At 36.4% G+C, this 16,872-nt stretch overlaps 1 protein-coding gene across 1 annotated transcript; it reads right to left on the bottom strand.

Moving 5' to 3' along the window:
• Positions 1 to 2,435: 2,435 nt before the first annotated feature.
• Positions 2,436 to 15,721, bottom strand: wdr48b (WD repeat domain 48b). Its single transcript, XM_067452733.1, has 19 exons — positions 15,581 to 15,721; positions 14,800 to 14,940; positions 14,556 to 14,634; positions 14,376 to 14,458; positions 12,956 to 13,085; positions 12,759 to 12,847; positions 12,528 to 12,629; positions 12,113 to 12,337; positions 11,920 to 11,994; positions 8,684 to 8,786; positions 8,356 to 8,453; positions 8,172 to 8,279; positions 7,967 to 8,063; positions 6,922 to 7,017; positions 6,582 to 6,687; positions 6,413 to 6,500; positions 6,251 to 6,327; positions 4,792 to 4,984; positions 2,436 to 3,764 (listed from the first exon to the last, which is right to left on the bottom strand). The coding sequence occupies exons 1-19, from the start codon at positions 15,626 to 15,628 to the stop codon at positions 3,669 to 3,671; spliced, it is 2,034 nt and encodes a 677-aa protein (XP_067308834.1). The 5' UTR covers positions 15,629 to 15,721; the 3' UTR covers positions 2,436 to 3,668.
• Positions 15,722 to 16,872: the final 1,151 nt, after the last annotated feature.

The following is a 16,872-nucleotide window of genomic DNA, read 5'->3' as shown; positions in this document are numbered from 1 at the left end:
AACTAAAGGCCATATCTCTGCAACGCTTTATCGTATTCAAACCAAACTTGGCACATGTCATCACAAGCATGACCTGAGGCAACATGCAGTGTTTCAGCACAGTGCACCCTACTGGTCCGGAGATTCAAAAAAGGGCTATTTTGGCTTATAACTTCTAAACCATTTATCCAAAAATCATAAAATGTATCTCCTTAGATACGGGGAGTCATGTCGAGTCAACTGATATCCAAGTTTACTAGGTCTGCCTTTTTGGCTGTCGGCCATTTTGAATTATGTGCTAAAATGCTGTATTTTATGAACGCATGAACGGATTGTTACGAAACTTGGTATGGGTCATCAACACCATGCCCTGAAGTAGCCTGAGAAGTTTCGAAACAGCGCCACCTAGTGGAGAATTTTTTTCCCCAAAAGCTTATATCTTTGGGTGTGGTTGACATATTTGGATGGGAGTAACTTTTTTTGTCTCCTGAATCCTTGCCGAGTCCAACGATACCAGACTTGCCAGGTTTCGGCGTATGGTTTGCGCAGCATTGTAATTTAGTGCTTAAAAAACATTAGCTGATATCTTCAAAACCGCTAGTCCGATCGAGACGAAACCAGCCTCAGAAGTTCGGAAACATAGGTCGATAGCAATCCGCTAATGCCCAAATGTCAAAATATTCATAGTAAGGGGTAGTACAATCCCATCAAAGTCAGGTGTCAGTCATTTTTTACGTGTTTTTTCATGTAAATGTTTATAACTCCAAAACAAAATGAGATATTTTCACCAAACTCGACACATATATGTATGGGCTCATACTGAGGAAAAATTAAAAAAATGGTGGGAATGTGCCTCTTGGTGGCGCTATAATAGAACAAAACATGAAATACCCATTGACTTCAATGCAGTATTAGGGAATAAAATGCTAATGTTACACTTAACGAATGCATTAGCTTATCATTACAAAACTCAGTATGTGTCTTCTGCTCCATGCCCTGAAGGTACTCAAAAAGTTTTCGGGCAGCGCCACCTTGTGGTCAAAAGTTGTAATAAGGTGTACAAAATGCTAATAACTTTTGATTAAATTAGCCTATTGTAATGAGACTGGTCACATTCATTGGCTCCTGCCGAGAACATGGATACCAATTTTGTCCATATTTGGCAAACCTTTCTGCCCTCTATCTTGTTATTGGTTAAAAACATACTTTTTCAAACTCGTCCTAGACCGTTTGTCCAATTTTCACCAAAATTGAATCGTATCGTCTTCAGACCATGTGAACAAATAATTATGGATTTCGTGTTGATAAACAAAAGAGTTGTCATATACCACTGCAACAGAGTTGAGCTATGATGCAAAAATGACTCTTGAGGCTGTATCTCTGCAATGCTTTGACATATTGACACCAAACTTTGCATGTGTCATTTCCACCTCAGTTTGACTACGCCACATCAGTTTCGTAACAGTGCCACCTATTGGTCGAAAATGATAAACCATTAAATCATTATTATTGACTTTATTTAAAATTGTACTGCTTTTTTGCCTAAAATCAACTTAAGTCTTTAATGGCTCATTGTTGCAGTTGGTCTTACACTCCCAGCTAGCTATGCTGGCATGTCTTGTCTTCTTCTTTGCGCTTGGCCCCGATAATGGCTGCTTGCAGCTATATTTATGCATTATTATTATTATTATTATTATTATTATTATAGTAAGTACATGTAGTAATGTCTGTCACCTTAAAATAGTGTTACCTTTAACAAAAAAGGGAAGATTGCTGCTCACTACTTGTTATTTAACATGTTGTAAATCAGTTGGTCTTTAGTATGTGACTCATACAGCGAGTTGTGCAAATTCAAATATACATTTGACAAATGAACCGGTGATTTCGATCATTGGTGTTTGTACAGGCTGGTGCATTGCAAAACATTTATGTACTGTTTGGTTTGATGCTTCTGTATGTCACCATGCATATTTAAGTTCCTCTGTTGTCATTTTGTAGTTTGTTCTGTGAAAACTGGATGAGCTCTGTAGGCATGCATATATGCTTTAGAGGTTCTCTCATCATTCATGATGTGCTGAAAGGTTTTCTTTTATCTGATCCTGTCTGTTCTTCATGAGATCAGACATGAGGTGAGCACACACTGAATGGAGCAGATTATGGGCTTTATTAAGGAAGCATTACTATATAATGCACATATTGTGTGAAAGGCATACTGCTCAGAGGCCTGTTGAGTGTTGTTTCTAATGCATTGTTTACATTTGTCTTCATGTGTGTTTATTGTTCAGTTAATAAATGGTGCCTGCTTTATGGAATTTATTTCCGCAGCTGACTACACATTAATTCCTTTTTTAAATGTATAAATTAAAATATTGAACTTTTACTTTTTTAAGCTTACTTTTTTTTTGCATTATGAGTTATGTCCGTCCCAATTTGTTACTGTAATAAAAATGACACGCTTCAATTCAATTCATTTATTTTATATAGTGCTTTTCACAGTACATATGCTTTCAAAAATTCAGTAAAAAGTTTTTTTTTTTCATTCTCATTGTTTTACACAATTATGATCGGTGCATATGCTTAATTGTCTGGAGCAAAACAAGCCTTCATTCTTAATGCAAAATATTTTTCTGTTTAACTACCATAAAAGCTGATTTATTAAGAAGAGTGATCAATATGTTCACAGCATTCATTACTCTAGGCTGATTTTTATTCCATGTTGAATGCATTAATATCGGCTCGTAAAAATTCATGATATCAATGCATTAATAACAAGCAACCTCATTCTAGTGTTAGCATTTATTCTTTTGCTTTTGAGATAAGAAATATGATCCAGACATGACACATGAAATCCTGCATTCCTTTCTCAAAAGTGAAATATACATTTACAAATATTTATGAATCATGTTCAAACACCAAGAGTGAAAAAAACAGTTTCAACTTTTATTCAAAAGAAAAGTCAGTCCTAATGTCACATAGGTTGACAAGGGCAGGGCCATATTTCTCAGAATCTGTGGTAAGACAATGCAAAAACTGCATACATTGCATCTATTCTGTTATTTCCCTTCATTAAAAACAGGAACAGATTTTTTTTTTTTGATTGCGTTGCGGAAACAAAGTTTCTAGATCCTCATTGGACAGTTTTGATTTCTGATTGCAAAATGTAGTTCAAAGTTCAGTAAAAATCTTCAAATAAATTGCAACATATTAAACCTAGAAAATAAAAGTTTGTTTACTTGTGGAAAAAGCAAAGTTGGAACAACGGAGCTTCAAAGAGCAGCTGATTTCAGTTCTGGTCTAGTTGAAAAGTGTCTGGAATGTTTGAGAATGGAAGTACTTGTGTGCATCATCATCATCACCACCATCATCATCATCATCATCATCATCATCATCATCATGCTGGACAAGACACGCCACCAAACACAACAGTAATAAATATACAAAAATAATAATAAAGGCAGAAAAATGACAGTCTGTTTACAGCACGTCGCAGCAATCTGCAGTCGATCTTTAGTCTTTAACCTTCAACTGTCGGTCAGGTCTTTCTGCTGACTGTCACTTCAGACAGTGCAAAGAGAATGGGAAGAAAAGAAGAAAAAAAAACATTCCTCCTGGGTGACTATCAGACCTGAGAAGAGCAGGGCATTCTGGGATGCTTCTTCTGGAAGTCAAAGCGATGCGGACTGAAGGGCTCACGTGGATTTCTGTTTATAATGAAGGGTCAAGTCTCCACCGCTCTTCCAGATAAAATGCTTTACAGTTCTGAGGTCCATGTTTGGATCCAGGACCTACAACAAACAGCAAGCATTTTTTTAACAACTGACTACTAAAAAAATCATTTCACACTTTTTAACATTTGAGTCCATTCACACAATGAACAAAAAAAATATATTGGCATTCACACCAACGCACAAAATTGCTTTGTTTGTTATAAGCACGCACTGCAGTTTTGTTGTCTCCTGCCTCTTTAAAGAGGTCCTATTATGCCCTTTTACAAAGTCTTTTTTTTTTTTGGGGAGTACTAGAATATGCTTTCATGCTTGACTGTTCAAAGAACACTTTCCCACATACACTATATTGCCAAAAGCATTGGGACACTTACAAGTTGTGATTAGAAAACAACAGACTGTCCCGAAAGAGTGGTAACTGTTCCATCTATAATAAGCTGGACATTACTCTCAGTTTCTGGAAGCTTGTCCTCCGTAAAATGTTCAGCACACAGATAAACATTGGGGTTATTATGTTCAGGAAGAGTGTTTAAAAAAAAACCTTAAACCAGTTCTCCAGCCTTAGGAAGGTCAAACAAATGAGTTTTTAAATGTTTTTGGACAACAACAGTCTTCTCTAGTGTAACTCAGCCAGGCCTCGTCCCCTTTTTTGTGTGTATATTCCATGGGTGGGGATTATTTGAATGACATTGGCAATTCACAAAACCCAGAAAAAACGGGCTGTAGCCCAACCGAGTCGTTCGTTGTAGTTCTTGGAAAGTGCAAATTGTTCTGTTTATTTAAGTTTTAATCTTACTGATTTTTCACACTGTTTAGCATATACGGAAACTTTTATACTTGAACTAATCAATGTTTCACACATTATTGATGTCAGAAAAACTAGACTGCGCTGATAAAAGTTCACAATGTGAAAGCAACCGCCAGTTGCTTGGCAAAAAACAACCTCATCATAACTAAACAACGTTCATCTCATTGAAATTTGTTTCAGCATTTAGGGAAAATCAAATGTTGAAGAGCAAATAATGAGTACATTGGAGTAATGAGTGTGTTTTCTTGATGCAGTAAATAAGAGGATAGCACGTCTAACCTGATCTAAACACATGAGCTCAATCTTCTCTTCGGCCATCACTGCCACGTCTTCCTCTTTCTCCTGCTCTCCCGGCTTGTCATTGGCTGAAGAGCTTGTGGTCTGTGACTCCGTGTCAAGGTTGATGATCTTCTCATAGACGTGTTCCATCACTTTCCGCACCTGCAGCATGTCACTGGCAGACAGACGGTCCCTGAAAACAACAGGCCATGATAAATAATCTCCAAAATATTGCAATTCAAATGCATTTATCTTACGATATGTGACTCTGGACCACAAAACGTCGCAGGCATTTATTTGTGGCAACAGCTAACACTACATTGTATGGGGCATAAAGATATATTGTAAATGTATATATAAAAAATATTATTAGTAGTAGTAATATGCATTGCTAAGGACATTATTAGGACAACTTTAATGCAGCACTAGGTAACTTTTCAACCTTCATAATATATTTTCAAGACTCTTGTGATTATATATCGACTTACAATAGGTTGAATGACACGTCTGCCATAGCTTGATGGGATCTGTATCGTTTTTAATCGTACTTTTAAACCTCGGGTTTCGGGTAGTAACCCGAGAACAAAAAGAACTACAAAATTCGACTGCTTAACGGCATATACGTCACTTCCACCAACACCCACACTTCTTTAAATTCGGACGTGCGAGCCCAACTTTGTTCTTCGTATAATATAGTCATGTCCGAAGTAGCACAGACAAATAAGAAAGAAAAGGTTTTGTTGGAGGAAAGGAATAAGAGGAAACGAAAAAGTGATGGGATTAAAGGCAGGACGAGGATCAACATGTGACCAGCGTTTGCTCGTCGGCGTGAGCTGAAGGAGGCGTGCCCGACCGACGCTGTCATGCTTGTTTATGGTGATTACCTACCACTCAAACATTGAACTGAAGTATCATATAGATTCTGTAAAACGGTAACCAATAGACTACTATAATGACGCTGGCTTGTAAACGTGAGCATCGCGATTATTTGGCATTTGAAAAAAATAAAACATAAAATTTCATTCATATGACATGCTGAAGCATATGCCACTGACTGTACCTGGGACTGTACCTGAGACATTTTACACACGACGCCAGAAGAACACCTTTTCCCAACTGTAGGGGGACCCCGAGAGCAAAAGTTACCCAGTGCTGCTTTAAAGGCGATTTGCTCAATATTTTGATTTTTTCACATCCTCTCAGATTCCAGATTTTCAAATTGTTGTATCTCAGTTGTAATTTGTCCTATCCTAACAAACCATACATCAATAAAAAGCTTGTTTATTTTGCTTTCAGATGATGTATAAATCTCAATTTCAAAAAATGTACCCTTATTACTGGTTTTGTGGTCCAGTGTCACATATGTCTAAAATATTAATTTAGAAAAAAATTTGATTATCTAAGCATAATGATTTTTAATGATTAATGTTTCATTTTGTCACTTATAGACACTACATACTTTTTGAGTGTTTTGGCTCCAGATGACGAATGAGGTTGAAGGTAGAATGGGATCTTGTTGAATTTTGGCATGTTTTTCTGAAGCAGAAAAGAAAGCAATCAATATACAATCAAAAACATGATCTGTATGATGGACACATAATGGGACGATTTAAACACTCACATCTACAGTGATATCAATAACCCATTGAGGTACAGTTTCATTCAGTAACATAGACTCTGTGTCTCCTCCAGAATCACGGCATAGTAACCTGGAATTGGAAGGAAATATGGCTTATAACGAAGACGAGATCGATGAAAAATAGTGAGTTTAACGTCTTCATCGTTCTGACCTAAACAATGTTCTTCCACCTGCTTCACCAAAGATGACAGGAGTGTGTGGGGGAACCTGGAAGTAGCCGTTGCCCTTTTGAATTCGGCTCTCCTGTTCACCGTTTACTACAGAGAAACAAGTCAGAAACCAAATGCATATTCACATGCTGCAGATTATCAGATGCGGACAAGGAAATACATGCACTGCAACAAACGTGTTATCCAAGATGGTAAATAAAAGTCAATGTATATTTAATGTAGTACTAAAAGTACTCCTAGAAAATATTTACCAGTAAATGTCTTTATTAAAAGATGCATCACTTTTTTTACATTTTTTTTTTAAATGACAAAAACACCTACCATGGTTGAGCTCATTTTCCTCATCTTCGATTGGGTTTATGTGCGTTCTGGGCCAGAACTCCAGCAGGGCCTGCAGGAGCAGCCCACCCAGATTCACTGGAACATGTGAATAAACACAAAGAATTGTTATGTTACATGATTCCCACTGTTGAGTTAAAGTTGTAAGGTTGAAAATTGGGCATTGATTGGTTCAGCCTGCTGTAACTCCGCAGGTAACCTCAGGTCATGGCTGACATTGCACGCACCAAGCTTAGTCAGAATACGCTAAAGATTTGCAGAGATATAGCTTCAGATCCATTTTGCCGTGCTCTTCGTCAAATTCGTTTGCATTAGTCGAGAACATTTTGACTAATCGACTTGAATTCCATAATTTTTTGTCGGCATGGTCTGAAGATGATCTGGTACTGTAGTAAAAAATAAATAAAAAGGTTTTGAAATAGCACAGCAAGAATTGTCTTGAGCCATAGAGTCAGAGGAAATTTTTTTCAATAATATATTTTTTTCTTGCTCTTACGGTTCAAAATATATAAGCATAAACATGCAAAACAATGTGAAATTTGGACAGTTGGTGGCACTAGAGGGTTTTGATTTCGAGACAAATTTGCCATGGGAACAGTTCAGTCTGTTCTTTATCTATGTACCAAATTGTATAATGTTTGAGTAAGCGGTTCTATGGGCAGCCATATACTCAAGAGAGAGAGCACTAACGATTACAATAGGTGCCTACACACCTTTATTTATTTCTAAATTAAGTAAGTTACTCACAAATGCATTGTCAGCAAATGTAAGCTTGTTTCCGCCTCAGAATGAAAAATAAAAAAAATCACAATTTCAAGTTGTAAAGTCTGAGAAACAGGGTCAGAATTACTAGATATAAACTTGTGAGGAAAGAAGTCACAATTACCTTTTTATTTATTTTTTTACTCCATGACAGAAACAAGCTTCCATAGTTTAGCCACTATTTTATGTTTTTCTTCAAGAAGGACATTTTAGCAGCATATGCATTCAGAATTTTCAACACTAGGCTCTAAGAAGACAACTTTACACTTAGGGTCAGAGCCATCGGGGCTTGTAAAACCAGCATCTTTAGCTGCCACCCATGCCGCAAAGGAATCGCTTTCATCCAGTGTGATAGTCAGCATCTGAAAAACACAGAGAACATATTTAACACTCATTAACATACATCTTCACCCACAATTTCATTGAAAAACATGATGCTAATGCAAATTGCAATTGCCTCTAATCCTTACCCCTGTTTTGAGATCTACAGAAAACCAGTTCGGCACATAGACCATCTTGAACCTCTTTTTAATCTCCTCATCAAAGTCCACTTTACCCAGGTCTTCCCCCTTGCATGCCTACAAAAACACAGAGCAAGATTACATAACGGCTGGCCAAAAGAAGTCACAAAAGTTTCTCATGATCTGCTCTTACCTTGAGGACATCCCAGAATGCCACACTGTTATTGCTGTCTTTAGTGAGTATATGCCTCTTGTCATTGAGAATATGACACTGAACGATGCTGGTGCCACCTGAAATTAAATTAAACCGTTCAATAGAATACAAACAGTTCAAAAACAAAAAAAACGAGATGCTTTTATCCAAAGCAACTGACAGCACACTTGCTATAGGTTCCTTAAACAATTTGCCTGAAAAAACTGGGGCTTGGTGTCTTTTAATTTTGTGCCATTGCACAACACCACTCTTAACATCCACCTTTAAGGTCAGATGCTTGTTATAGTGTACACTGATGGTCTTTTACCTTTGATGACCTGCTCCGGCTGTGTACACAGTGGAGTCAGTGGGGCACTGCAGTCGTTGTCATAGTCTCCAGATGTTCTGAAGTTATGCATGCCCTTTAGAGACTGATGATCACAAAGAAAGAAAGACAAAAACACATGAGCTGCTAGAATGATGCAAATCAACGCATTTAAATTATATAGCAGATATATGCTTAGACATAAGCATATGTCCAATTATTCAGGGTTTCTGAAGGTTATATGAAGGTAAATTTAAGACTTAAGACCTTTTTAAAAAAAAATTAAAGACCAAGTAAAGAAAATGAAAAGAATTTATTGAAGGGAACAATAACGTTCCCTTCAATAAATATGCCAATATGTTACCTAATTGTAAATGTCTAGGGAGTTGTATTAGCTACACTTCAGTTTGAAAATACATCCACTTAAATAAAATAAAATAAAAACACCTATACAAACAGGTTAGTTCAACGTTTGGATTGACATGAGGGTGAGTAATTCATTTCTGGGTGAACAAACACTTTAATTTGTGTAAGTGAATGAAGACTTTTAAAGACCTTTTTACGACCCACATAAACTCTGATTATATCATGAATATTTAAATTAACGATGAAAATTCAGTCATCACTGCTCATAATATAAGAACTTCATTGTTTTCATGCAACCAGTGACACTCCACACAACTCACTAGAATAATAATTATAATAATGGGTACTTTTAAGATAATTTTTTGTCCTTTTTGCAGCTTAATATTAATAGGCCGCATTCACTAACATTGGAAAAGAGCAGATTAGACATTTCAACAATAATGATAAAAATCATAATTAACGATTATTTCCTTGAAATTGTAATTGCGATGATCACAATTTTGAATTGCTTTATACCAATGTTTGGTTTGAAATTACTGCCTGCTATCTTTTACATAAAAATAAGATGAAAACATTCTTCCTGAAAACCTTTTTTCAATAGCATTAAGACTATATATATATATATATATATATGCAATGTATTATAATATTATACTAAAACTAAAATCAAAACAATGGGAGAAAAAAAACCTTAACCTGTAGAAAACAAAACATTTTAAGCACACAAAGTAATGTAAGTGGACTTTTTTTGTAATTGTACCTTTGAAATGATGACGTAATTGTGGCATCCGTAATTGTAATCACGATTAGAAATTTGATTAATAATGCAGCCCTATAGGTAAGTGTTATTTAAATATAAGGATTATATTAGGGCTGCAGCTATCGATTCTTTTTGTAATCGATTAATCTACCACTTAATCGATCGATTAATCGATTAATCGGATAATAATTACTTTTTCTTTATTAAAGAGCAATAAGAGACAATAAGACGGGTATCTTAAAATTAACATCTAATTTGTCTTCTTTTTAGAAAAAATAAGTTTTATTGCTGAAATTGCATACATTAATAACTGTGAAACTAAACAATTTTAATGCATACAATTGCCATATTATATTAAATAAAAATCTATTTCAAATTACTTTAAAAAGGTAAACATAGTTCAATCTAAAACTAAACCTACAACCAATAAATCGAAATAGTAGTAATATAAATAACAATAATGCCAATATAAATAATATAAATATTCTATAAATTCTATATAATATAAATATTCTAATATTCTATAAATATTCTATAAATAATATAAATAACTAAACATTGTATTTATGTTGTGCAACTTAACTTTCATGTATCAGCTTCAGCTCAGGCATGACATAAGCATTTACTGTCTTATTTACTCCTTTACTGGAGCAAAACATATTGGACAGGTTAACTTGGAACAAGAGATGTGCGGATCAGCTCTATCGTCACCGAATCAGCTGTTAGAAACAAACCATCCACCAGCACCCGGTATTCACAACTTCAAATCCTCCGTGTTAAGCGCAATGCTATCGTCACATATTAGCTACACTGAAGTAGGTTGCTAAACAAAACAAAAAAAATATTTTGGCAAAATTACATTTAGCCTACATAAACCAGGGTCGACAACCTATACATCACATGGAGGAATAACCGCTAGAACGTGATCGAACGCGAGATATGTTTAATTCAGTTAAGGTACATCACGCATGCTGATCTTTTGAGCTAATCATTCATCATTGTAACACAGCTTGTTTTAAGTTAGTAGCTATAAATATGATTAAAGTGTGATAATTATTTAAATTACACAAATCAATGAAAGCACGCAGCTCTGAGCTCTGAAAGCACGAGCGCTGCTCATCACACACACACACACGCGCGCGCGTTACAGCTTGTTCTGATATTTGTTGCGCCTAGTATTGAGAACATCTAATGGTGCATTTCGAAGATATTATCAAGTAGGATATATAAAGTCTCATTAAAGATTTCGCACACATCACAATGACGGTGATCCATGTGCAAAGCTGCAAACTCCATCGCGTTCATGTGTTTTGAGTTGCTCTTATCTCCTCAGCTGACGCGTGTACTGCCGCAAATGAAACTTAAATGTTCAGCGTCGCATCCTGAAGCTTAACACACAGTTGTCTTCATTTAAAAACAGCGATATTAAATGATATGACCAGTGCTGATGCCCGCCCGCTCTCTCTCTCTCTCGCATTGCGGTCTTTGATCTCACCATGAGATGAAAACGAAAGTTAAAGAACGACACGCATTCATTGCGTTTTAGCGTGATATGAGAGTTCCGCGTCTTTATTAAAATCAACATATTAACGATTTCTCTCATCCACCTGCAATGTTTGGGATGTTTATGCACCTGAACCGCGGATATAACCGCAATCCGCTCATACTCCGAGTCCTTACTCAAAAAATGTCTTTCTGCAATATCTGTGTGTAGTTAAATGGACTAAGCGAAGCGTCGAGGCAGATGATTTTGCCTCGAGGATTTTTTTGATTCGATTAACTCGAGTTACTCGATGAATCGTTGCAGCCCTAGATTATATGTTATATTGTATATATATATTCATCTTTAGGCTATAACATGAGAAGTGCAGGAATACAAAGGTTCAAACATCCAAAGGTACAAGCCAGGTCAAGGAAAGGAGGGATGTAAAAAAAATAGTGAAAGCATAGAAGTTTTTTGTTTCTAAATTGGCAGGATGCAAATAAGGGCTCATGCAAGACATTGCGTTTCAGTTGATTCTTGAATATTGTCAGGGATTCACTGTCTGGTTAGGGTTAGGATAGGTGTTTAATGAGAAAACTTAATTGAACGAATTGTGTTTATGTAACTCACCCATTTGTTCACAAATGATTTAGTTGTGGACACCCAAATGGCTTGAGGAGGGTCAGCTGATTTGTCCAATTCCATCTGCAAACAGCATCAGATCAATTGTATAAGCAGCTTTCTTGAAGGATTCATGAATAGCATTCGAGGATGACTTCATTTCTTTATTTTCAAGCACTATGCATTTGGAGATCACTCTCACCTTTAGGACAGGAGCTTTCTCTTCACATATGAGCACACGTATATCAGGGTTTCGCAGGTCTGTGCAGTAGATCTTTCGGTCACGTCCACCGGAGTAAATGTGCGTGAAGGCCTCGTTCACCTGCAGGGCCCACACACCCTCATCGTGGACACGGTATGTAGCGATACATCGCTGCTGACCGAGGGACCACAAGCGGATCGTACCATCTGAGCTACCGGAGAGACACTAGACAGAGAAACACAAGGCTCTTAACATTATCAAAGTCAGTTGATGGTTGTGTTTAGTTTGTCTGAAAAATATATATAAACTATATAAGATATTAAACTTATAAAATATTTTTTGGAATGCATCCAAGTAGTTTTTTTTTTTATTTGCCATGAAATGCATGCAATGTCATACAAAGTCAAAGTCGTACCTGCGTGCCGTCTCGGTTTAGTAATAATGTTTTGACATTGTCACTGTGGCCTTTTAGCTTCATTAGCTTGGCACATGTTCGTGGATCCCAGAGCCTCAAGACCTGCCGTTACCAAAAATGTGACAAAACACGTTCTGTAAGTAAAACCTTTTTTAACTGAGCCCACCTGCAGTCACATGAATGCCAATATTCCTTCCTTCAAATGTGAAAGTAAAACATTGTAAGACTAACCTTTTCTGTAGATCCTGAGATGATCACGGTTCCTGCCTGATTCATGGCCAGACTGTAGATAGAGTCCTTGTTTCCACTCAGTGAGGAAGCTGTCACAGAAAATATGACGCAAAAGGGTTTTCACATTCATGTGCTTGATTCCTACTCAGTGAAGAAGAAAGATGGCATCAAAGTTATGATAAAGCGAGTTTTCTCACTGGTGACTGTATTATTAGAGGCAGTCAGAGCTGTCAGCGTGTTCACATCCCACAGGAAGATCTGCCTGTCCAGTCCGGCTGATGCCACCAGCTCCTTGTCTTTCGCATATGCTAAAGCTTTGACATAGTCCTGAAATGAGAATCACAACTAGCGTCACCATCAACATAGTCATAAGTCTCAATTTTGCACACAAAATGTGTATAAATTAGCTGATTTCTAGGCAAATTCTGAAAGCTCCAAATTGGACCAGAGTTTATGCCAACAATCAAATGTCTGACTACCATCTGCATAATTGAAAAGGCCATATTATGCCCTTTTACAAAGTTGTGTTTTTGTTGTCAACTAGAATAGGTTTTCATGCTTGAATGTTCAAATGTGTTTCAAATATTTTACTCTTCCCAGTAAGTAATGCTCTGTTTAGTTGCGGTCTCAATGAAGCCCCTCCTTCCAAAAAGCACAATGCACACTGATTGGTCAGCTGGACCAGTGTGTTGTGATTGGTCAAGTGCTTCGAGTGTGTTTTCGGAAATGTCGCGCCCCTTACCATAACCGTGAGTTTTAACAATAGACTGTAAAAAAAATATGAACGTAGTGACCGTGACATCACCCGTAGGTTTCTGAAGAGCATTCTGAAGAGCAGTAATTATTGTAAATTTTGTCTCTAAAATGATAAAGTGTGTGAAATAAATTCATCAAATCAAAATCAAATCAAAAAAATTTGGATGCCTAAAACGGGCGGAGTCGGCTGTCACCATCTTGGCAGCACATCAATCCTGGACAACTGAAAATGGGCAAAGAGGTGGGCTGTGGGTGGAGCTGAAACAGGAGCTGGAGCCTGTTTGCTGAAGCCACACCCATCTAGCTCGACCATAGTGGCAACACACCTGTCACTCAAGTGGTCAAGCCCCTTAATTATGCTGAACTTTAAGGCTTAACAATTTAAACGAATGAGTTATATATACAAAAAATATATATAATTATAATCACCCCCTCACAGTTGTCATAAAGAGCAAACTTAGCTGTATAGACCATAACCACTTTTTGTACCAGGCAGTAAACATATTTTAGTTAAGTTGGGCATTTTAACATGGGGGAGGTAAAGATTTGACACCCTTTTGGAGCCAGTCTCTAACGGCCAGTCGATTAATTGCATTTTATGTCACTTTGGGTTTCCCTTGGGTGGGAATCATTTAAATGAGGAATATTGTGACGTGTTCGTTCCCAGAACAAAGCTCAAGACTACAAATCGAGGTGTTTCAGGGAGTTCAGAAACTGCACACTGACATAGAGAATAATCTCTTTTGGAATGACTGTAACTTTGCTGATCTTTTTCATGCTCATTACAGCAAAAGTACACACATTTGAAATTTGAAAATGTAAAAAAAGCATAATAAACAATTGACACAATATGAAACATACCTTATGTGTCCGTAACGTGGACATGCAGAAACCCTTATGTGCATTCCAGACTTTCACAGTGGTGTCCGAGGAGGCTGATATCACTACAACACAGAACAATCCACTGAAACTATCTAATGCTTAGAATATATTTAATGAGATCTGAGCATGAAGTTTACTGTAAAAAGTGCTTAGACGTACACGTTTTTCCATTACAACAGAGGATGATGTCATTCACCCAGTCAGTGTGATGCTCCATCGAAGCGATGTAAGGATCCTGCTGTAATAGTAAACGGCTGTCAGTACTACAATGGCACATAAAGCTGGAAATATCCGAAACATTTAAACATAAAGAGACAGAACAGGAATAAATCATGATTTTTTTGACAGGGAAAATGAAAAATCTGGTCACGTAATAGCAAAATCATGAGCATGCTGGAAGTACTTTGTGTTGATTGACGCTCCATATCCTGACGATGGAATCTCTGCCGGCCGTGAAGAGTCTGTTGAGAGCAGGATCCAGCTGAAGAGCATTCACACCGTTACGATTGTGCTTCTCCACCTCATCTCTTATCACATAGGAAACCTGTAAACTCATCATTATTAAAAACATTAGTTTATTAGACAATTAGAGAACACGTATGTAATACATTTCTAGAAAAAGTATTACAAAGACAGTCTTAGTAAATCTTGTAAATCTGTCATTAAGTGATTATTTGATTTTGAGGCTAGAAAATAACGGTATACAAAAATGTGTAACACTTTATTTTACAGTGTCACTGTTACAGGTACTTACTACTTACAATAGTAATAACAGTAAATTATGAGTAATTACATGCAACTAACCACTAACCCTATAGTAAGTGCATGTCGTTAATTAATATTACTTAGTACTTGATTATATAATTATTACACTGCAACAATGACACCTCAAAATAAAGTGTTAACCCTTATCTAACGTTGATGAATCTAATTTCTGAGCCGAAAGATGTACTAAAAAATGTAATCATATTTGGACCGACCGTATAAATGACTGAACGCTATTGCGTTAGATATCATCATGTACCATGGTAACACCACAGTACTTTTTGAAAGGGTGGAAACGTGCCGGTTTGCAAATATTAGCAACACTACATTAGCCGACACTTTCATGAAACACGTAAACATATTACAAATTCACTAATACATTGTTTTAAAGTTCCGTAAAATCCTGTGTAAATGATCACCTGGACTTTCCTCCGTCCAGCAGCGTTCTGTCTGTGATGAGTCGCCATCTTGCATGTTGACAATCAGTGAATGCGTCACTTCCGGATGACGGCGGAAGACGTTCTGGTGTTTGTGGTTTGTTGTGGCTGTCGAAATGTCACTAGGGGCCGCAGTAGAGTAGGCCTACATTTCCTCACGAATAAATTTACCTAAATAATTGTTGATCTTTGAAAGATGCTACAATCTCAGTAAAATATTTTTATACGTTGATTAAAAGTATTCATGTTAGTTTAAAAACTTTGAATAAAGCACATTTAAGATGGGTGTACTATAACAAGTATATCCCTACATTTGCACTCAGTGGTGTTCATGTATTAGATAAGAAATGCAAAAACTTCTTTATAACGCTCTTCAACTCCACGACACCTCCCTGTCCATCTGTTTATCCACGTCTGTCTTGCCCATTCTTTAAGTCCTTTTGGTCCCTTAGTATTCTCATGAGATAAATTGGTACAAATGATCAAATCCATTATTATTATTTTATAGTTTTGTTATTATTATATGTTAATTATACTGTGTTATTACTTTGTCTTAATTACGTTTTTACAAAGTCAGAACCATTAATTGTAATCCCAACCTTTAGAATGTTTCTCCAATATAAAGACCCCTTTCACTTCCTTTAAGAAAACTTCAAAACCTTTGAACTTCTTGAAACTGAAAAAAAACCTGACTTCAGTCTGTTGTAAGGAACCTGTGTCCAGATCTGTGAAAAATACATTTTTGAAAGGCTTTCTACCAAATTAGACTATGATCCTACCTTTTTAAAAGTGCCATATTTTTAAGTTTGCCACAAAAACTTTTTAATATGCTTTGAGGATATAAGGGGTCAGTAAACATACAGTGCACAAATCATGAATAAACTTAGCCCTCCATGTTCTTACCTTTTTTCTGGTTTGAAATTAATATGCTATTAGAAAATAATGAATGTAGCCATATGACTGCTTTAAGAGTTAATCATATGCAGAATGCACATACAGAGCAGACATTTGCTGTTGATATTCAAATGTGGATAAGTATGTTTTAAACCTAAATGTTTCATGCATTTAAAAAAATATTTGCAGTTTAAATGTTAAAATGTGTATGTTCCAATAAACATGTTTATCTTGATCTGTTTACTTGTATGCTGTCGTTATTAAAGCTAACATGCACATAAATGCATTCACATTATAAAGTTTTTACTTACTCTTAGAATCATCACATACCACTGGTTACATAGAAGAATACAACTTATGTAAGTTAAGCACAAGCAAAC

This window comes from Pseudorasbora parva, chromosome 9 (assembly GCF_024679245.1).
Source record: "Pseudorasbora parva isolate DD20220531a chromosome 9, ASM2467924v1, whole genome shotgun sequence".
Classification (NCBI taxonomy): Eukaryota; Metazoa; Chordata; class Actinopteri; order Cypriniformes; family Gobionidae; genus Pseudorasbora; species Pseudorasbora parva.
The sequence above is the reverse complement of the archived record's forward strand: the minus strand, read 5'-3'. Positions and strand labels throughout refer to the sequence as shown.